The 21,558-nt window shown below is 42.4% G+C and overlaps 4 protein-coding genes across 4 annotated transcripts in view; 2 read left to right on the top strand and 2 right to left on the bottom strand.

Annotated features, from left to right (window-relative positions):
- Positions 1 to 36: 36 nt before the first annotated feature.
- cdk2ap2 (cyclin dependent kinase 2 associated protein 2) lies at positions 37 to 3,925 on the top strand (the record flags this gene model as incomplete). The annotated part of the gene is made up of 5 exons (XM_079729737.1): positions 37 to 150; positions 882 to 1,038; positions 1,300 to 1,391; positions 2,060 to 2,180; positions 3,265 to 3,925. 5 exons carry the CDS (start codon positions 37 to 39, stop codon positions 3,330 to 3,332), a joined length of 552 nt encoding a protein of 183 aa, XP_079585863.1. The 3' UTR covers positions 3,333 to 3,925.
- A 678-nt stretch (positions 3,926 to 4,603) lies between these two features.
- aip (aryl hydrocarbon receptor interacting protein) lies at positions 4,604 to 12,852 on the bottom strand. The gene is made up of 7 exons (XM_079758987.1): positions 12,737 to 12,852; positions 11,874 to 12,056; positions 11,264 to 11,452; positions 9,943 to 10,119; positions 6,939 to 7,080; positions 6,271 to 6,500; positions 4,604 to 5,575 (listed from the first exon to the last, which is right to left on the bottom strand). The coding sequence occupies exons 1-7, from the start codon at positions 12,833 to 12,835 to the stop codon at positions 5,570 to 5,572; spliced, it is 1,026 nt and encodes a 341-aa protein (XP_079615113.1). The 5' UTR covers positions 12,836 to 12,852; the 3' UTR covers positions 4,604 to 5,569.
- Positions 12,853 to 13,224: 372 nt separating this feature from the next.
- Positions 13,225 to 16,549, bottom strand: tmem134 (transmembrane protein 134). The gene is made up of 8 exons (XM_079731008.1): positions 16,392 to 16,549; positions 15,782 to 16,033; positions 15,629 to 15,696; positions 15,456 to 15,542; positions 15,077 to 15,153; positions 14,528 to 14,572; positions 13,883 to 13,936; positions 13,225 to 13,603 (listed from the first exon to the last, which is right to left on the bottom strand). Exons 2-8 carry the CDS (start codon positions 15,995 to 15,997, stop codon positions 13,521 to 13,523), a joined length of 630 nt encoding a protein of 209 aa, XP_079587134.1. The 5' UTR covers positions 15,998 to 16,033; positions 16,392 to 16,549; the 3' UTR covers positions 13,225 to 13,520.
- Positions 16,550 to 19,631: 3,082 nt separating this feature from the next.
- serping1 (serpin peptidase inhibitor, clade G (C1 inhibitor), member 1) overlaps positions 19,632 to 21,558 on the top strand; it is a gene marked incomplete at both ends in the record, with an annotated part of 6,124 nt that continues 4,197 nt past the window's right edge. The window contains 2 exons of the mRNA XM_079730324.1: positions 19,632 to 19,893; positions 20,842 to 21,057. Coding sequence (XP_079586450.1) covers positions 19,632 to 19,893; positions 20,842 to 21,057 — 478 coding nt within the window. The remainder of the gene's footprint in view (positions 19,894 to 20,841; positions 21,058 to 21,558) is intronic.

The following is a 21,558-nucleotide window of genomic DNA, read 5'->3' as shown; positions in this document are numbered from 1 at the left end:
TCTCTGCGCATGTGGGTGCGTATATTCCTTTAACCAATGGCGACGCAGGAACAGGGTCACCTTCCACGCCCCCTGTTCACGCAGACTCAGTCAAAGCCTGATTGTAGCCATTCTTCCTCCCTGAGATCAAAAAACTCTCACCTTAGAAAGGTAAGATTATTTGACCTTTTCAAATGTAGGCAGCTTTCCAAATGGTCCCGAGAAAGTAAACTACGCAAATATTTTTTTTTCTTGGGTGAATATTCGCTCCTACTGCCTTTTATTGGCAGTGTTTTTTGCAACCGGCAACACAACAAGCTAGCCAAAAGCTAACCCCAGCTGTGACCCAAAAATCCGGCGTTTGGGTCACAAATATCCTATATTAATAAATATATACCATAATTGTATAACTGTCGTGTCTACATTCAACTCTCGAATCAGTGGACAATATAAAACCCCCTATGGACTCGTGTAGTGGTGTTCGTTTCATGTTCAGTTCTGCTTAAAGCCATATTGCAAGCCATTGCTTGGACTTCAACTAAGCCTTCCGGGTCACGTTATCCTTCTTGTATCCATTAACCTTTTGATAAATTATTCTTGAAAGAACAGCTGGTTTCAAATACCTTTTTATAGCCCGGAAGTGAGAATCTATCGCACTATTACCAAACATCAGCTGCTGTATAATGACTATTTAGGGAGAATTTATAGATATTTACAACGATCCAAAGCCAGGCCTGTATATAATTCAACTTCAACACTGTAAACAATCACAGTGGTACACAATCTAAACCCAAACTAGAATACACTTGACCACCTATTGTTTTTCACTTTATTTTCCCATTTGGTGAACTTTGGGATTCAGACTGGATTGTCAAGTACTTTTGTGTTTTGTTTGACCCCAGCTCTCTGGAGCTCACCGCCCCACAGTAAAGCTGTATAAACACCGGGTTGAGGGTGCGGACGGAAGCGGAGCGTCGTACGGGGAGTTGCGGAGTGACCTCGCCATGAGTTACAAACCCATCGCCCCCGCGCCGTCCGGATCCAACCACACGCCTCCAGGTAAGCCCATATTAGGCATGCAAAGGATTCTACCATCAGGCCTGTGTTGTCAGCGGCACTTACGCTTAATCCAAAGCTAATTTCTTTCAAGTCCTTCAATTATGAGCATGGGGTTAGGGTATCTTGCTCAAGGGTGCCTACAGGTAGACCGCTGACGGTTGGACCCAGAACCTCTCAACTGAGAATAGAATGCCTTATTTTGTAGAGAACATCAATCGGAAGGTACTGCTTTGAAAATGTCTTATTTCTCCACCTTCCTAGGTTCCAGCGTGCCCTCTCCGTCGTTGCCATCCTCGTCTAACTTTAGGCCAGCGTTCAGTGACTTCGGCCCCCCATCTATGGGCTTTGTCCAGGTATGTCTCTGATTAAGGTCCCCCTTCTATAAGTTTTGACCAGGTAGGTCTTGTAGCTTTGTCCCCCTTTCTAAAGGCCTTGTCCAACTATCTGTAGGTAGGTCTGGTAGTTTGGTCCGTCCTTCTATGGGCTTTTGTCCAGGTAGGTCTGGTAGTTTGGTCTGTCCTTCTATGGGCTTTGTCCAGGTAGGTCTGGTAGTTTGGTCTGTCCTTCTGTGGACTTTGTCAAGGTAGGTCTGGTAGTTTGGTCCGTCCTTCTATGGGCTTTGTCCAGGTAGGTCTGGTAGTTTGGTCCGTCCTTCTATGGGCTTTGTCCAGGTAGGTCTGGACAAAGCTGTACCTCTCGAAAGGAGGTACAGGCGCATATACTACTCAAAAAGTTGACCGGTAGTCTTTTATACCAGACTAATGTTCTCAATGAAATTATTATTCAGGTGTGGGTTGCAAGTTTTCATTGTAAATTGCTCTTCAGCATATTCAGAAAGCCCACAGCATTTCTTTCGGGGCCAAATAATGATGGGTATCTGTGGTTAGTTCACGGTGAAAATTTAAAACATTAGAATGACTAAAACACAACCTAAGGAACAAAAGGTTGCTTAATAACGGTTTGTGGATAAATGTGAATAAATGACTCATATCGTTGATCCCCAACACCTGTGCCCTCACAGCCGGTCAAGGTTTCCCAGGGCTCCACCTACAGCGAGCTGCTCTCCGTCATCGAGGAGATGAGCCGGGAGATTCGCCCCACCTACGCAGGAAGCAAGAGTGCCATGGAGAGACTAAAGAGGGGTACAGCTCACTTTAACTATTGTTCATAATAGAAAAGGGTTAGATGTTCAGTCCAACTGTGGTGAAGCACCACAGCTTGGGTCAGCTTGGGTCATACATCTTGAAGACACTCGTACGTTTTGACATTTTTCAAGCTGCTGTAGCTACGATTGAGGGTAGTCGAGGGCGGAAGCAAATTTCTTTAAATGAACAACCCAAATGACCCTTCCCTCACCATTTTTCCACACCATTTAGAAGTGAAATGCCATTTCTTATAAATTACTCAAATTATAGCTCTTAAAGGATCAAACTGGTCTGGGAGATAAAAGCCTCATTACAGTATCCCCTGGCTTCACTAAACCGCTGTTTTCATCATTTCAAAAATCACAATGCTCCTCGGCACTATTTGCACTCTAAAGCCCTTTTGACAAATGATATAAATTGCGGATTAAGCCAGTGTGCCAATCGTGTTTCTTTAAAACGGGCCTCACTGGTACGTTTAAAAACCTAAAAGAACCATATATAAATTAAGACCAATAATCTATATGAACCATTTTCCAGGGAGGGGAAAGTACTACTTCAGAGAAAAACATGTTGGGGGAGGAGTTTAGGTGCGAGACTGTGAGATGGGCAGATAAAATCAGGCAGACTACAGGAAGCTCTAAAGCATTGGAGTCAGTGGGAGATATTTTTTTTATGTTATGTTGTTCAATACCTGGTATGAAGCAAATAGAGCAATCCCGTCCTGATTTGAAGTTTGAGGTTAGTGATGTATTTAGGAAATGTTCCTTGTTTAAGGCGGTCTACCATAAGGATCCATGCTGCTTCAGAGCGATATGAAATGTAAACTAACGTGAATGGATAAATAAAATCCATTTAATCAACTTCCTTGGGCTGCTTCGCGGTCCGTGCGGTATTTTGCCCTTGTTGGCTTTTTATCTCCGATATGCCTTCTACATTCACAGCAAACTGACATTCATTGTGTATTGTCCGTGACTGTGATCCCACACCTGGTAAACTGCAGGGGATGCAGGAGACCATTTGGCCCAGTGCCGGGCTGACGCCTTGCATCCCGTTAAACTGTCCCCTCTTCTGCTCCTTACAGGCATCATCCACGCCCGGGCCCTCGTCAGGGAGTGTCTGGCAGAGACCGAGCGGAGCGCACGCACATAACGCTGTTCACATTTCCCCCGCCTCTCCTACCCTCCCCCATCGATGCCTTCGCTAAGGTCTCAACTCCACCTTTTAGTCTCTCATTCTGAGCTCCTATCATTTGCATTTTATAATCTGCATTCCTCCGCACCATGTCTGTCTTCACCGGGTTCGTTCAATGTTTGAAGGTTCAACAGATTGGAGATGGATGTTGTCACTGACTGTAGGGATGGGTTGGGGGTGGGGGGGGCTTTTTAACTTGTTTTGGAAAAATATGACATTTCAGGTTCTGACCGTTGGACCTAGAAAGGTTGGGGTTTAATTAAAAATGAGGCCCAACGCTTGGCTTGAATCTCTGTGAACAACAATCTCCAACCAAGGGCTGAATTTTCTATCCTGTTTTTTCTGTGCAGAAATAATGTGCACCTCCTTGAAAAACCCTAATGACCTTTTGACCCGTTTTTGTTCTGTTGAATGCATTTTGTAAGAGCAACATTGTTGGGAGTTCTCACACCCCAAACTCCCTCTTTCCATCTTTCCGTTTGTCAGTTTGTTATGGCAATTTTGTAAATGAGATTTTTGCAGATCCGTATGTATATCTAAATTAAATAAAAACAAAAACTGATTTGAATTATTGGGTCCTGACTTTTTCCTCCAACAGCCAGTTAACAATTATTGACATTTAAAGAGCAAGTAAAAAAAAAAACCTGTTATAACATAACATGCTAATTATATGGTATTTTGATCTGTTACTAAATTTAGAGAAACCACGAATAAAACCATGTTTCAGCCAGCCTCCCCAAAACACTGATCGTTACACCCTGCTCCAAACACGGGTGTTGTTCTTTTCACAACAAGGGAATGCTTTTCTGAGACCCTACCTACTAAAAGTCCCGCTGAAGCAGTGGGTGCACTTGCTCTTTAGAGGGGCACCAACACAATCATTTTCTAAGCATGAGTCTGCCTGAAAAGTGCTTTACAAATAAAGTTGCCTTGCCTAATATAAGGGAGTATTGCTTTATATGTGCATTGGGAGACAGCTACCCTTCGAGGCAGCAATTGTTTCACACGACGTGTACGAAGCCGTTCTCTTCCATTAGAAAGCCTTTAGCACCTTTTGATTCCATAACGCAACTCAAAAACATGAACAGAAATGTATTAGCAGTGAGTTCAGTATTTTCTTTCTCTCCCAGTGAAAGTAAATGGCTGGCAGAGAAAAAAAAAAGGGTCAACAGATAAAGAGACAAACATCCCTCCAGCACTTACAAAATATAAAGAAACCAAAGCATCAATCAATAATAACAGATGTATTTGCAAAGAACAGTTGAAATATAAAGCACTGTATTAGGAAATGGCAACGATAACATAAAAATAAGATAGTTACGTGAGTCAGTATAGATATGATTGTCATGACAACGTGATGGGTTTTCCAGGGCAGACGGCACACTGTCTTTGTTTCCTGCTTTTGCCGCGTGTGACTATTAGCGTGTTCTTTCCTCTGTCAATACGACGGTGACATTTTGGTCCAAAGAGGACAAATATATAAAGTCCCATTTTTTTTTTCCGCCCCAACACTTCAGCATGTCAAGGTTATTATGCTGTTACCACAGCGCCTTGACACTAGAGTCATAACAAGTCTTTCCTTACGTATTCCCTCTATGAAGATTCAAGCTACAAGCTGTTCACACTGCCAGGGTTGTGTATTCAATTGTTCACTGGGTCGTCTTGTGGAATCTGACTAGTGCACAGGACATTTAAGCAGCAGCTGAATACTAATTCTTTGGGTAATGGTTGATACATTGAATACTAATTAAGATATCTAATAAAGGAGGTTTAATCTAATAAAGGGGGTGTAACAAAAGGTTAATTAACTAATCGCTGGTTCTTATCGCAGCATAAGAACCAGAAGAAAAGATGAATAACAAAACAAAAGGGGAAAAGTGAGTGCGATGGAAAGAAGATCCGCAACGGTGAAGACATGATGCAGAAGAATAATAAATGAACAACATGGAGGACAGAAACTACTGCCCTTATCTCAGGCTTTGGGTTACAGTTGGCTATAAGGGGGGGCCTTGTTCTGCAGGTATACCGCATACAGTGAGTGCAAGGGTTTCTGGGTGTGGGGAGGTGATGGAGGGATGGAGGTGGAAGGGTGTATAGTTCTGTGCATGGATAAAAACTGAGCGCTCAATGTCCATGGCTTCTCCACATCAAAAGGTCAGTGACAAGCGTGGTCTTGGTTTGGGCTGGTGGTGGAGTCAAGCCTGTGGAGGATGAAGCAGATCAAAGTGAAAATCCAAACGGTGCAAAAAAAAAAGTCCCTAGAATCAGGATTTTTTTAAGTAAAGAGAGATGATTCTCAAAGAAAGATGGATAATATTAAGCATGGGCAGTGAGCTGGTGACACACTTACTTTTTATTGTCTCAGGTGAACCTTATAGTAGAAAGGATTGCCAGTTTGGGATATATGTTTTTCCCCGAAAATCGGTCTCAATAAGACATATCTTAACAAAGCTTCTAGGCGCCAAATTGACGTTTAAATAGCTAAAATAGTGAGTGCCTTTATTTTGTTTTATATGGTACCGGTTATTTACATGTCGGCTTAAATTGTTATTTTTTTGAGCCAACAGAAATGTGTTGCATTCGTTTAAGGAAAGACACTACCCATGGCAACGCAGAGTTTGAGCTGCAGTTTTCTGATTGTCAGAATAGGATAATTGCAAAACAACGTCTAAGAATAGACAACATCTTCGAAATAAGACCAATCTGAGATATGACTCAACCAAATACCCGCGCCAGGCCGAAACACATTCTCACCGCATGGAGTCAATAAAGCTTATCACAGCTTTATTTACAACCAGGCTTTGAGAAGAAAGCCTTGTTGTGGAAGATCAAACCCAATACATACTAGCTTGTTCTATCGCCAAGACGAGTAACGCATGTTTCAAACCAGACGTACGGGGGAGCTGCTGGCGGTCTGGGTGTTTCCGCCGAAGAGGTCTTTGTATCGGTCCTTCTCCTCTCTCCCCTTGGCACGCATCTTGCCCTCCAGGGCCCGGAGCTCCTTGGCCACCGATGGGCCCAGCGTGGGGTCCAGCTCCAGCACTTTGGCAAAGTCAGCCCGGGCCTCCACCTCGTTCCACACGGCCGAGTGGGCTTTGCCCCGCTTGTAGAGCGCCTTCACATTTTCTGGGAGTGGGGGGGGGGGGAGGTCACATGATCAGCCTCGACAGGAAGGTTTTTGGGGGTATTTCTTCATATCCTGTGGTGTGTTGATTGTGATGTGATAATCAAGTTGGCTTTGAACTACTTTTTAAATTTGAATGTTAATTTTAAAACAAAACATAACTAGTTGGACCAAAATATTGTACAAGATAATTCAGAGAGTTGATTTTGGATGAAAGCGTCTGTAAATAATGACTGTAAATAATGATAGTCCCCTTCCACACATAGTTCCTATTCAATTACTGGGATAACCTTCCAAGCACCACTATTTATTTTCGCTGTTCACCCATGCAGTTGTTTTCTGGAAGATGTCCGTCCTGTGCCCTTTCACACATGGCAGAGAGTGCCCTTTGCCCTGTGCAGACTAGACTGCCTGTGTGAAAGGGGCTGAAGAAGCCTCACCTTCGTATTTGGTGAGCAGGGATGTGCAGTGCTCGATGACCTCGTAGTACTGCCCCTGGACCAGCTGACACTGGCAGTAGTTGAGGAGGAGAGGCGTGACCATCATGTCCAGCTTGATCCACACCTCCTCTCCCGGCTGCTCCTGAGGGTCACGGGGGAGGGTACAGAGCAGTGGTTACGGTTGGGGTTCCATCCCAGAGGTCCGCAGTCTAAAACTGTAGGGCATCCTAACCCCTTACCCGCTCTTTAATGACTTGTACTTAAGTCAGAACAAGTCTCTTTAGGTCAAAGTGCCTGCTAATGACTTAATGGAAAATATTGGCAAATAGCATTCTAGGGAAAGTAAAGTCAACTACATGCACTACAATTAGCAAGTATGGCTCAGCACCTGCAATAAATGACCAACAGCCTCGACATACATTTAACCATTCACAATATGACAATTACATGTGCGTCGGCCCATCTCAGGGCTCTAAGACGTTTTAAAGGCGGCGACACACCGGGCCGACTGCCCGATTCGCGTCAGTAAATGAAGTCGGGCTAATAATCTGGCCGACTCGATCAACCGAAATGGGAAGTCCACACACGCCGTATGTTCTGCACTTGCGCGGGATGTAATGTCCCCAAAACAACAGGCGGTCTAAAAAAAACGAAAATCGGAAATACCAGGTCCTCTCTCTAGACCAAAACACAGAGCACGCTGTCATCACCAGTCACTGTTGTCAACCGATGGATGATGTTGATACGAAGATACAGGCCTTGTCAGCTCTCGCGCTTTTTCTTTTGGAAGAAGAAAGTCGTAAGCGAAAAATAAGGAGAAAAGTTAGACGCACTAAGTGGGTAAAGCTGTGGATACAACGGCGAGCAGCCAAAGAGCTACACACTCATTTCATGTCTGAACATGGTGCAGCGCATTTTCAATGGGGCAAGATATAGGACAGATTGACTCATAAAAATCATATAAATCATAATTGCCTCATGTAGCATCATCACTGCTAAGTCACCACACTAGCGTCATAGATGTTGGAAACATGCCGCATAGTTTTTCGTCAGGGAATAATGGAATATGAAAAGTTTGGCAAGTATTTGGTCCACATGATCCAATTCGATGCCAAACAATGCGTTGCGAGAGTGTGTCGACATCGTCTTCGCTTACACTGTTTATCTGGTATGTTTACCATCCTCACTTCCGGGCTTCACTGATTCGCTAGTCAAGCTGCTAGCCCTCCACCATTCAGAATGGTAAAAGACTGAACGACTCAAATTGCCGATTACACATGTTGAATCGGCTGAAAAGAACGCCGACGTGGCCCGATTTCACCGTACACACCAAAGAGACTCATGTCACCGACCTCTCAAGTCTCACCGGTGCCGATTTTCGGCCCGGTGTGTCGCCTTAAGGCCTAAAATTCAGATTATTCGATTTATGCGACTTTTTAAGGACCCATGGAAACCCTGTATAATTAAGATAAGATAATAAACCGCAATTAATATTAAGCAACTATGAAATCAAACAGTGGCCAGTTTCTCTGTAAAGGAAGAGCTCAGTTCTGCCTAATGAGGCACGGTATTCATCTGATCATGAAAAAAACCCTGTTGTTTAAAGGAGAAATCCAGTGTAAAATGGATCTGGGATTTATTTTGTATGATAACGAGCTGGAATGTTCATTTGGTAGCAAAAAAGCGCATGTAGACACATTCTTAAGTTGGCTGTTTTAAGCCGATTCTACGAAAATGCTATAAACTTGGAACGATGGGGGCATGTGTTATGGTAAAAACTAAATCGCTATTTTAAACCACTTACAAGGCTAGAAGTAGCCTGACACTTCTGTGATAGTATAATAAGGGTCTTAACATATAAAATGAAAATCGTTGGCGAACACAGAGCTTGTGACATCGATGTTCAACACACAAGCTCTGTGTTCGCCAATCTACTTATCAAGTCTTAAAGACAAGATGGCGTCGACGGGAACTACTGATGGTATTGTGTGGATAAATTGTCCTTTTTAATAAACAATCTGTACACTTAAAGTTATTAATGCCTCGTTTTATTTAAGACCCTTAGTATACTACCAAAGAAGGGTCGGGCTTCTTCTAGCCTTTTAAGTGGTTTAAAATAGCGATTTAGTTTTGACCATAACACATGGCCCCATCGTTCCAAGTTTATAGCGTTTTGGTAGAATCAGCTAAAAACAGCAAACTTAAGAATGCGTCTACATGCGCTTTTTTGCTCCCAAACGAACATCCCAACTCGTTATCATATTAAACATATCCCAGATCCATTTTACACCGGATTTCTTCTTTTAAGACAAAGTAGAAGCATTCGACTGATGAAATGTGAAATACATGTGAATGAAGCATTTTAGCATAGTCCTAAAAAACTGATGTGGCAGAACACAAATGCAATACCAAAGAGTACCCACAAGGGGAATCACTTCCATAAGTCGAAATGCGGGCAAACTTTTATGAATAACTTTTATTCTAGACTAACAACTACTTAAAAGAGAAAACAATTGGACGGTGCTACTGCCATTACACAAAGGGATTATGAAAAAAACAAGGGTGTTATTGAAAGCAAAACTTAACACAGCAAATGCACCCAGAGGACTGAGTCAATTCACCACGCCCACAGAAAAGACTGTATAACTTATTGACTTTTCCCTCTAGAAGTCAAGCAATGTTGCAGTATCACTCATTGAACACAACATCCTCCCAATTTATTGTCATTTGGACGATTTGAAATCCTGAAGACTCAAGGCCACCCCTAATACTTTTAAAGCATAAAGGTATGCTACTATAAAACACATCAGCCCACCGTGCTTCACCGACAACATCTTTCAATTAGATGAAGTGAAATCTAAACCCATAAATAAGGTGCAAAACAAATCAATGATGAGTGAATCACTTAGACAAATTCAGTCTGCATAGAAAAGATCCGATAGCCGTGGCTCATTTTTGCCCTCCTGTACACAACAACCCCCGTCGACGGACGCTCTCTCCTCACCTTCATCTGTAGGTTTTTAAGGCAGGCGATGCTGTTATAGTACTTCTCCGAGGCCTCCTTGATGCGGCCCTCCTTGAACAGGGAGTTTCCCTCCTCGTGGATCTGTGGAACCGCGTCCAGCTTCTCCTTGTCCGACATGGCCCACACGTCCAGCATGAAGGACCCCGGGGGAAGCACCTGGACACGCATAGCAAGCGTTTCTTATTTTAGGTGCCATGCCATGAACATATCTTGCTCATTGTCATTTTGTACAATGGAGGCATGGTTCAGCCATGTACCAAGACTAAACTAACAATGAATACAAAACAAGTAGTGAAGTAGTGAAGTAGTGAAGCTAAGAAAAATAGAAAAGATGTGTAGGATAGTAAGTAAAGTGATTCACAACAGAAGCATTCACAGACATATGTGATGAATTTGATTTTAATGAAAACCGCTATGCATCATGGTATATAGTCTAGAAATAAGTGTGCATCAGTGTTGCACTTCCTTTACAGTGTAAGTAGGGATGTGCATCTCTCCTTTATAGGGCGATCCGATACGTATCTAGATATATGCACTTAGATACGATTCAGGGACTACCTGAATTGCACGAAAAAAGAAAAGAAAAGATATAGGCTGCGTCTAAATTCAGGGGACGCATCCTTCGAGGGCTGCATTTGAAGACCGCTTGCGTCACAGAGGCGCGTCAAGGCTGTCCCATTTCGAAGGCTCCTTCAAATGCGGCCGAGAAATGCAGCCTTCTTTTCCCGGATTTAAAGGTTCCACCGGCTGGATCCTTCACGGCCCAACGTATCCCAAGATTCATTGCGCGTAGGATTTTTTCAGAAATGGCCTCGTAGAGAGCGGAAGCGGCAGTTGCAGCAAATTAGATATTTAATGACAAAACTATGTAAAAACATTTTTTTATATTAAAATAAAGTTGGGACTATTTTAAATTGGTAACTTTATTGTCAAAGTTCAATGACATTAACACGAGCCATATAACGTTAAACTAATTAACGTTATATTTTATATAATTATTATAGAACGGCTCCATATTTCTGCTCCGCCGTCCAGTTTGAACCGCAGCTGTCAGGGTTGCTAGGTTACAGGAGTGGCGCGTCGGCACGTAAGGTAAAGGGTGTTAACGGCTTGTTACGCAAACTTGAAATGCTCCGTAGGCCAGACCGTCTCATTTAAAAACGTTTGCTCGGCCTTCGGTCCGGCCTTCACGGTCTACGAAGGCCACACCTTTTGACCGCGTCCTTCAAAGGATGCGGCCCCTGAATTGAGACACAGCCATAGAGCGATCTGATTAGTTGACGACTGTCAGGCGGCCTACCTCCAGCAGCTCTATGGTGAAGACGAGGGGCTGGGGGCTGGCCTGCAGGGCGTCGAGGTCCTGGTAACCCAAGGAGTGGTGCGAGTGGATCTGGGCGATGCCACAGCAGTGCCTCTGGCCTTCCAGGGGGTCTTTCCCCGCACTGATGTTCCTCAGAGACTGGGACACCAGGTGGTACAGCGCTGTGTGCTGTGATGGGACCCAGATACAGGTGTTATTCTGCTATAGCGCTCCTCTGGCCTGGTGTTAACATGCATTTAATGAGTTATGAGTATGATTATAATTAACTGCTATGCTATTTGTATACAATCCATTTTATATGTGTTTATATCAAATAGACAACCATAATAACAATGGTTATACACTTATGTTGTTTCATGCAGTCCTAATACTGTATGTTTTCACTGCATGATTTTTTTCAGATTGTTCTTCGATTGCATTTTTGTGTCTTATACATTTTTTGAGGTTTACCAATAAAAATACATGTTTAACATTACACTGCGCATTGAAATGAATAGTAATCACTAAAGTCAGAAAAACACGTAGCTGACATAGCCTGACACAAGAGCTACATCGAAGAGTTATTTCCCAGAGTAGCTGCTTCCCGCACCTGGGTGCTGCAGGTGAAGTCAGCGACCTCCCCTTTCCTCATGGTGATGACGACCCTCTCCCACACAGCCAGTTTAAACTTCTTGCCCAGGATTAACTCCATGGGTTTGCTCTGCCCCCCCATCGCCCTGGAGTCGTCCAGGACCGTGCCATCGCACAGGCTGGTGCGGTAGTGAAACACCACCTGGTTGAGGAATACAAAACATTACACCTTTTGCACTTTCAAATACAACACACACTTTTAGACGCGCGCACACAGACACATCTTGATAAAACACTCACTTTGCGATAAAACTCACTTTTCGATACAACACACTCTTTTCGATTGATCGCAACTTTCAGATACAACGCACACGTTTAGATATAACACACAATATATGACTATGCGAACCTGATTCATCAGTTTAATTATAATATTTTACTTACTGTTGATTTAACAGTTAACCATTATTTAACCTGGAGGAAAAAAATTCTTAGGAAGCCATATTGGCTGTCACATATTCTAACCAATCACAACTACTGAAACCCAATTGACAGCCCGTGCCAACCAATCAACGCCCGGGAAAACACGCTCTATTGGCCCGCCTCCGCCTCACTAGAAGGGATACGGTTTAGCTTGAAACAACTAATCAAACGTACCATAAAGCATCATAAAATCAGGACACTAGGGAACCTAATGATCGGTCAGCAAAGTTGTACTTATTTTAATAGCAAAGTTGTATAAATAACGGCAACTCGTTGAAATATAGTTCAGGTTAAATAACCTTAGCATTGACGTTAGCCACATAGCAAAAATCAACACATAATGTAGCCATTTTACGTACTGTACGCACATAAACCGTTTATCCCCACGACTGTCTCTACCTTAGTTCCATCGGGAAATGTTGATAGCTCCCCTCTTCCAGGACTGGTGAGTTTCTTTTGTATCCCTTCTTCGTTTAGCTGGCTTGCCACCTCCTCCATCCTTCTTGGAGATTCAAGTCAATAGCTTGATAGGGGCGTGACGTTACGTCTCGTGATAGCCTAGGGGTCTATCACACACGTAGCCACTTTATGTACTGAAATACACTTCTCCAAGATTGGTTAATGTATGCATAAATTCCGTTGTTTGAATACCTCCATCAACATGAAACAATTATGTCACCTTTTGGTAATCAGTGCAGGATAATTGTGTTTAACCAGAAAATACACAGTAATAGGTTTTCTTGAGCAAGAATCCCGAACCCTTACCTTTTCGTTAATATTTGGGGAAAAAAAGCCTGTCGAAACCTATATTAAAGCATACGCTAAATTATGGTGGAATGGTGGGTGTTGTGTTAGATGAGACAATTATATCGGCACTGTTCTTTTGCTATACAAAAACTTAATTTGTTTATTTCACATTTTTATGTCATCATTCACATATTTGAAGCATCCACAGGTTTACCAAATATTATCATAACAACGCATATAAAGTGAAAAAAAATGTAACACTCTAGTGGTTAAAAGTAACAAGTGGTCATAATAATGACATGTTAAAACATATGATGGACAATTCATTTAGTGTTTCTTTTTACAATAAAGACTGAACAAAGTGTGTTAAAAAATAACATAGCAACGGAAAACAAGATGAGAAAATAATGACAAGATGTAGAGTTGGAACCACTGATCATTTTTCAAAGTAAGGCAGGTAGAAGAATTTGAAGCCCCGCCTCCCGTGAACAGCACAGCTGATGTAAGTCACATGGTAAACTGTCGAACAAACACAGAGCAAGACCGTTAACGTTGCCAAACAACAAGTATATTTCAAAATCGATCCACTAGTAACCACCCCCATTTGCTGTGTCCAATCAGATGTATACTTGATAGATCAACTCCCTGTTGGGACTGTACCAACTGGTAGGCCGGATCTGATCAGTCGATCAACCATGACATAGCCGAGGCCCTTTAGAATTGTATTTCCCAATGCTCCAACTGGCGACAGTACAGTTGTAAACATAGCTTGGGATGAAATCCAAAATAAATATTTACCCCCGGGTATGAAGAGAAGGAATCCGGGAACAAAGAAAATCGCACTTGAAACACCTGCACAAACAGATCCATTAGTTTAAAACCTAATCATTATAGCTGATAACTTACTCAGACTTCTTTCTTTTTTACTTTTGTAACTACAACACCCAAGAAGACCTACTTTTGAAAATTATACAGAATATATGAGGAGTGTTTGTTTAGAATAGTAGAATAGAATAGTGTAGGATAGTGTGGTATAGTTCTAAATGTGTGAAATAGACTGCATTGAGGTAGGTGGCAGGCGGGAGGTTTTATGGTATATATGTTGTTGGTATATATGGTATATATGTATATATATATATGGTATATATGTTGTATATTCGTGCCACTTTGGCACAAACATACATATATGTTTGTTCGTGCCACTTTGGCAGACCATGTGGCTTGGTTTTTCCTACTGTGTTTGCTAGAACATGAGGTTAAAGTGGAATAACACTGCTTTATCATTCCAGTCTGTAGTAAATAGTCCGCTAAACCTGACTTACAGCACTCCTTTATGCATTAGGGGTAGGAAAGTTTGGACCATGAACGCAAAGTAATAATCCTTTCTCTTTGAGGATAAGCTGTTGTTTTCTGGTCTTGTTTTTGTCATGTGCTTGTTCTCACCTGCATCTGGGTTTAACTGGATTACAATGCCTGTAAAGATAAGGGCTGAAAAATAAATGAACACAAATGTGAGATCAGGAGCAGACAGAAGAAAATAATGGTCATTTTTCATATCTTAAAAATGGTGTATAATCTACTATGCTTAGAGGGCATACGCACAAACACACATAAATCCCCCCGAAAAGACATGAAGGAATTCATTTTCCGAATTAAACAGAGGTAGATTTAAACAGAGTGGAAAATAATAATAATCAGGGAAAAACAAGCACTCAATTCCTCATCACAAATTTGAGGAGAGAGAGAACAACATGTCCCCTTCAAGGTAGTAGCACTAAAGAAATATTCCCATGCACACAAATACCCACACCCAGGTGCCCACACACTCTCAACCAGAGTTTACTTTACAATCAATACACCTGAAAGCAACCAAACTACAGAACAGAGCTTCCTCAAGGTGGGACTATATTTCCATACAAAGTGGTTTGTGCATTCGTGCGTGTGTTTGTAAGAACACAAAGAGAACAGTACATGATATGAAGCTGAACGTACCAACTCCAGTGATGAGCAGGAGGAACGAAGCCAGGACCACTCTGTAGTTCTTCTTGACAAGCGGGTGAGACATCCACCTGATACACAGCACAATGATGCACAGGTTTGTGTCTGATTTAATACATGCTTATCAAATCAAACTTTAATATTTATATGTTTTTTTCTGGTTCAATACAATGAAAAACAGAAGTGTGTACACTAGTGGGTTCAAGGTAGCCAACTCGGTACTAGTTTTCCACAATCTTGTAAAAATGGTGAAGAAGCACCAATCAGGCATCTTGGAATATTTGTGTCATATTTGTGAAACCCTCCTATAGGGGCAGGATCGTCTTACAGCGGCTAAGGGTGTTTGTCATGGGAGTATTAAATAGTGAGTTACCCGCAGCAGTGTGCGGAGAGGTGGGTGACGGAGCTCAGGGTACTGAAAGACCACTGCGAGCTACAGTAAGACAGGTTGGAAGGGTCACTGTAGGGAGGGGGAGAAAGAATATCAGCATTTTCATACATTTTGCATAGATAGAACAAACTAAAAGTTAGAATTGAAAGACTGACCTGATTTTAAAGAAGTTGTTGAACGAGGAATGCCCACTGCTTCCCAAAACGTCCTCATTTTCTAGATTCTGAAAGGGTCATGTTTACAACACATAGAAGTCATTGTGAATGTTTGTTATTTGCATGCATGTGTGAGTAGAGTAGGCCATCTACCTGATACTTGAGATTGCTGTGGTCTGCAGAGCCAGCTGTAGCCGGCGAGGGGTGGCTCTGAGGTTTCGTGAAAGACAAGGGACCAAATGTCATCTCTCCTGCTGCTTCTCTGTCCTTTTCTCGACTATTCCATCCTTCGCGTTCTCCGTCGGACACCGCCACATCCTCTTCTCCGTCCAGAACGAACGCGTCATCGATGCTGAACTGTGTTGCCATGGCCTCAGAAGTCCTGGCCCAGTGGGTTGGAGCGCACTGCGTTAAGGGACGGGAATGATTGAGATTGTACAATTTCATGAGATGTGAAATCAAACACTGTTTCGTGGTGTTGCGGATTGTCAACACTGCACTTTGAAAATGGGTTAGGGATAGTCGGACCCTCTAATCCCATCAATGAATGTGCGTACAAAGCCAATGTAATAAAAAAAGACCACTACATTTTACGGTTTTTAAGATAAGCCTACAAGATAGTCGCACTTAAACACATTATTGGTAATAATACACGTTATCCGATTAGTTTCCAAACCAAAAGCACTAGGTCGACGAGGTCGTATGCTGAGCTATTGTTTGGAGAATTTCTGCTACAAAGTCAGATGATCGGCCGTAAACTTACTCTCTTTGGAAATATCTGAAGACAAGATGACACGAACTTCACGTTTATAGTCAATCCTTCACATATCTACATGGTTGAATATCTGTGTCGCGTTTTTATAAAGTCAAAGAGGGCATCTGGCTGCCAAAGAAAACTTTCTAAAACTTTTGTGTTTCTTCTTTCGTTGAATTGGCCCTCGATTACACTGGCCTGAGTACGCCCCATGAAGTGGGGCCGATAGAGGTAGAGTGCAGCATTGTCGATCAGTGGCAGGAAAACCTGAATGCTATTGGATAAAAACCGAGTGTTTTAATTTCATCCTCCATACATAAATATATTCATACATACATACATACATACATACATACATACATACATACATACATACATACATACATACATACATACATACATACATACACACATACATACATACAGGGTGCGCTTTGCCGGTGGGGATGGTGGGGATTATCCCCCCCTCTGGTTTACACGTCCTACCCTCTGCTGAATTATTTTTATCCTCGGTGGGGATAAAAATTATCCCCCCCACCCAAAGTATTTTCACCATTACATCGTAATAATTAACAACCAAAATACACAAGGTCCGTCTTCATTTTGAAACATTTTAAAATGTTTCTCAAAATTATCCCCCCCTCTGGTTTTTTCACAAATCGCACCCTGCATACATACATACATACATACATACATACATACATACATACATACATACATACATACATACATACATACATACATACATACATACATACATAAATACAGTTATACACAAATGCTCCTGATGGTAAAATACAAAATCAATAAAGAAGATTTCACTAGTTGCTGCCAGCATTGAAAACCATGTGATTTCCTCTAAATCAGAAGAGCAGAATATCAAACAAACATCCCTGAATCAACATTCATAGGTTAGCCATTTTAGGTGGTTGTACACTACCAGTTATAAAACAGCAAACAGTGTTTGAGTTTCAGTTTGAATCTGGTTTCATGAGGCAGCTCACGTCTGATGCTTTTGGAAGTTCTGTCAATGTAAGTTTTCCTATAACGCTGTATATATGATATTTTTGGTTAAATAAGGCGTGTTAAATACTAAACAAAAATGCATGAAACTGGACACAATATTTGCAGAAGGTCCAGTATTGAGTCCATCTGATAATGAAATGTGTTGAGAGTGATCAACTCTGCTGTTTTAAAAACCCTATAATAACTTGTTAGTGACATTTTCTACTTTATTTCAGATGAGATATCAAACCATATTTGTGTTTGGGCTACAGCTCCTCTTTGAGGTAAACACATCCTTGAGACCTTTCATAAATGTGACAAAAAATATAAATTAAATGGCAGCAAGAAAGGTTTGGTAGTAATATTCACATTTATACAGGGATTCATTAATGTTCTGGACAATCATATGACCATTATGGTCAAATAGTGATTGTAGATAAAGTTTGTAAATTCTTGCACTTTTGTGGGTAAAATCCCACAAGTGATGTGTCTGTGTGTGGTCGGTGGGTGTGGGGGGCTATTATGGCCAATAAATACAAATGTTGGCTTGTAATGAATTGTGTACCTATAATGAATCCACAAAAACAGTTTCCTAACCTGAATATATCTACAGCGTTGTTGGTCATTAAAGTTCCATGCTGCAGCTGGTTCCACGCTGGTACTACCCTGTTTCCCAAGCGATAGAGGCATCGACCAGTTGCCCATTTTGTGGAAACACAATGGTATTATTATTATTCTTTTAAAATAGAAAACAGTTCAAAGCAATTAATTGAACACATTAGTTACCCATTGTAAACATCATGTACCCTACATAGGGACCAGAATATTGTAAGAATAAAAGCCTATTGGGGGTCCAGAATAATCAAATGGTTAGGGTGTTTGACCCCATGGCAAAAGGATCTGGGTTTTGCAATTCACCTGTATCCCGAGCCCCTACCTGCTCATTGATAACATGTATGTGAATTAAGAATTTAGGATAAAAGTGTCTAAATACTAAAACAGTAAAATACTACAGTAACTTTCAATTTGGCTTCTCAACAGGAAAAGGCATTGTTCCTTCTCCAAACTTCAAGTTCGAGCAGAACAGCATGTTTCTCTCCGTATCTAAAATCACTCCCGCCAGTGAGGGAGTCTATGAGTGTTTTGCCCGGGAGGAAAACATAGTGTGGATGAACACACATACCATTACAGTAGAGAGTGAGTAGCCTCCTCCTTCTTCACACAAAGATCCCTTTTTATCCACATACCTATTGGCATTGTTATTCCTGCTTAATCACCAGAGGCTGGTGTGAACATGACATGCCATTATGACATTTGTCCACTTCTGACATCACAAGTGGGAGAATATACCAAGATGTATGCTGGGTAGATCGACCCCCCCGGGTCCTCTCCCTGGTGGACCAACTTTGCGATTGTTCCACCAGGATCCTATTTTCTCTGCAGTTTTAATCTACGAAAACCGGCTGCAATATATCTCCTCGGGTTTAGCGCCCCGTCAATGTATGTCCTCTAAAAGTGCTTATCTTTACCAGTGTCAGGCTCCTATTTTATTTTAACATTATGGAAAGGCTCCCTACAGAGAAATGCAACTTATTTCTTAACCATTCGCTTGATCCCGGTCTGTTTGTTTTCGTGTCCAACCAAGTCTCGCTCAAGGGAAGGTTGCATTCTCAATCTGCAACATTAAACTCCCCTGAGACTTCCCCTGAAGAAGACTCGGTTTGACACAATAGAAAAGCATAAGGGAAGAAGAACCTTGTATTTCGCTGTTGGGATCGTTTTCATGATGTTAGAATATAATACAAGCCCCTTTGGAAGACATACATTGGCATACATTTAAGCCTGGTCATGCAAATGACGGCTGCAGCTTTCTTGCTCAATTCTGGAGCAGTTTCAGAAACTGTTGTCTGCATTAGTCCGTTGGACCCAAAATGATCGGAAAATAGGGTACTGGTTAAAAAAAAAACTTAACTCATAACCAAGCAACCATCTTGCGACATTCCGCATTCAGTTCCCCCCCCCAGCCTGCATGTAGAACCAAGATTGAACCAAGATGACCACCAGGTGAATAATACCTCTGATGGTGAACACTCCCAAGTGTGATGTCACTAGTGGAATGATTTGAAAGGGTACTGATTAATCAGCCTCACACCTGGTTGTAAAATGGGTGCTGTTTAACTTTATTGAAACATAGAACTGACAGCCTATACCCTGAAGATAAACGAGGGCTGGGACATCAACCTGATGTGCGAGAGCCCAGCCCATCTTCAGTCTGACACCTACGCTCAGTGGTACAAGGTCAGCCTCGACGGCAACACAAGTCTGCTCAGGCCCGGTGACGGCATGGCGGAAGGCAGCGCCAACAGAGTGGAGTGGGTGTTCGGCAGTCCGGGCAACAGAGACCAGAGTATCACCATCAAAGAGCCTGTTGTGGGGGACAGCGGTTTGTACCGCTGTGAATCTGTCAACGGGAGCATATTCAGCGTCATCCAGCTCATCGTGGAAGGTATAGGTTGGATCTGTGAGACTTTGGCACAATAACCCCCTGAACAAACACCATGATATCCTGGCCCATTATAACCATGTTCATAAAGGTTAATGAACACTGGCACTCTAAAGGGTAGTTACCATAGAGACTTGAATACTGTAGGGAGGTTAGAGTATAGTTTTGTAAGGGAGACTCCTATAAGGCAAGGTAAGGAGTTCCAAATCATCCCTTATTACGTATGGAAGGAACGGGTGACATGCATGGAGGCTAAAACCTTGTTTATTTTTTGTAGTGGGCCAAGCACTGCATCACGGCCACATCCAACATCACTTCGGGCACACAACTCAATCAAGGCTCATAACCTTCACTGATATGGCTTGAGAGAGAATTTATTGAATGAGAATAATTCAAGTGATGGTGATGGTCACACTACAAATTAAAATAAAATACGGAGACCTCCTTTGGCTTCTTTGCTATCAGGAAGATGTTGCAGAATTGTGGATAACACAGAATGAATCTCTGGGTGGTAATAAGTGAGATGTAGACAGCAAGAGCTTAAAAGCATCGCCAATGACTTTCAACTGAATTGTCTGTGTCAAAAAGGACTAATTGGACCAGGAACAGCAGAAGCTTTTAGACCTGAACTTTAAAAAGACCCAAATAAAGTATGCTTTTACCTTGAATTCAGTGGCAAGCTCTATTCCCCCTTTGTGACCAGGCCATTTTATTTCCAAGATAAATTACCTTTGGGGAGACAAAGCTCTTAAAAGTACTACTTCCAGCTACTAAAGCCTACTTCAAGTTATTTCCCAGAGAATTATTTTTACAGTCTAAGTACAACATAGTAGTCGACAATGTACAATAATCAAATAATAATGGTACAAGTAATAATGATCAATATAATTCATAAATCAATCTCAGAATCCTTGTTGTTATTTTTTAGCATCACTTTATGTTTGTTCTCAGTGGCCCCTACGGCGGCTCCCTTCTCGTGCACGGGCTTCCGCTCAGCCTGGGAGACCTGCCTGGACACGGACAGCCGCTCCGGGAAGGCCATCCTGAAGGAGTCTCTCGCCGAGTTCTCCACGAGCCTCTACCACCATCTACAGCAGCTCAGCCCCTCTGGGAATCTGCTCTACTCTCCCATTAGCATCAGCAGCCTGCTGACTCACCTGTTGCTCGGTAGGAAATAGGAATATCGACTGCCGGTCGGTTGATATTTAGTGTGTCACCACTTAATGCCCGGGCTTACTTGGGCTGAAGCCCCAGGGCCTACGACGATCAGGGGGCCTATCATGAGCTGCAGTAAATGTTTTTTATTTATTTATTTTTATTACTGGCTCATGATAGGCCCCCCGATCGGCGTAGGCCCAAGACAATGTGATTTTTTGTTTGGGGCTTACAAAGATCAGAGGCCTATCATGAGCCAAGAAAAAAAGGGGGGCACTAGGTTGTAACTGCCCCCCCATAAGGATTTCTCTTTTGATTTCTCGTCCACCCCCCCCCCCCCCCCCCCCCCCCCCCCCACACACACACACACACACACACACACACACACACATCTTTATTGTAAGATCCCCTCTTAGGGAGCCTATGAAACCGCTCAGCCCCAGGGCCCAATGGCAGGTTAATGCAGGCCTGGTCACCTCAAATGACTCTTCCACCAACCACACTTCTTTCAGT

Source organism: Pollachius pollachius (assembly GCF_949987615.1).
Source record: "Pollachius pollachius genome assembly, chromosome: 2".
Lineage (NCBI taxonomy): Eukaryota > Metazoa > Chordata > Actinopteri > Gadiformes > Gadidae > Pollachius > Pollachius pollachius.
The sequence above is the reverse complement of the archived record's forward strand: the minus strand, read 5'-3'. Positions and strand labels throughout refer to the sequence as shown.

Bases quoted from the DNA above. Each gene is read 5' to 3' on its own strand.
- aip (XM_079758987.1), bottom strand. From the start codon at position 12,835: ATGGAGGAGGTGGCAAGCCAGCTAAACGAAGAAGGGATACAAAAGAAA. The intron at 7,081-9,942 runs GTGAGGAGAGAG...CGTGACCCTCAG, and splicing joins TTAAAAACCTACAGATGAAG to GAGCAGCCGGGAGAGGAGGT. The intron at 6,501-6,938 runs GTGAGGCTTCTT...CCCCACTCCCAG, and splicing joins CCTGCTCACCAAATACGAAG to AAAATGTGAAGGCGCTCTAC.
- tmem134 (XM_079731008.1), bottom strand. From the start codon at position 15,997: ATGGCAACACAGTTCAGCATCGATGACGCGTTCGTTCTGGACGGAGAA. The intron at 15,154-15,455 runs GTAACTCACTAT...GCTGTGTATCAG, and splicing joins CTCTCCGCACACTGCTGCGG to GTGGATGTCTCACCCGCTTG. The intron at 13,604-13,882 runs GTAAATATTTAT...TTTGTTCGACAG, and splicing joins CCTTCTCTTCATACCCGGGG to TTTACCATGTGACTTACATC.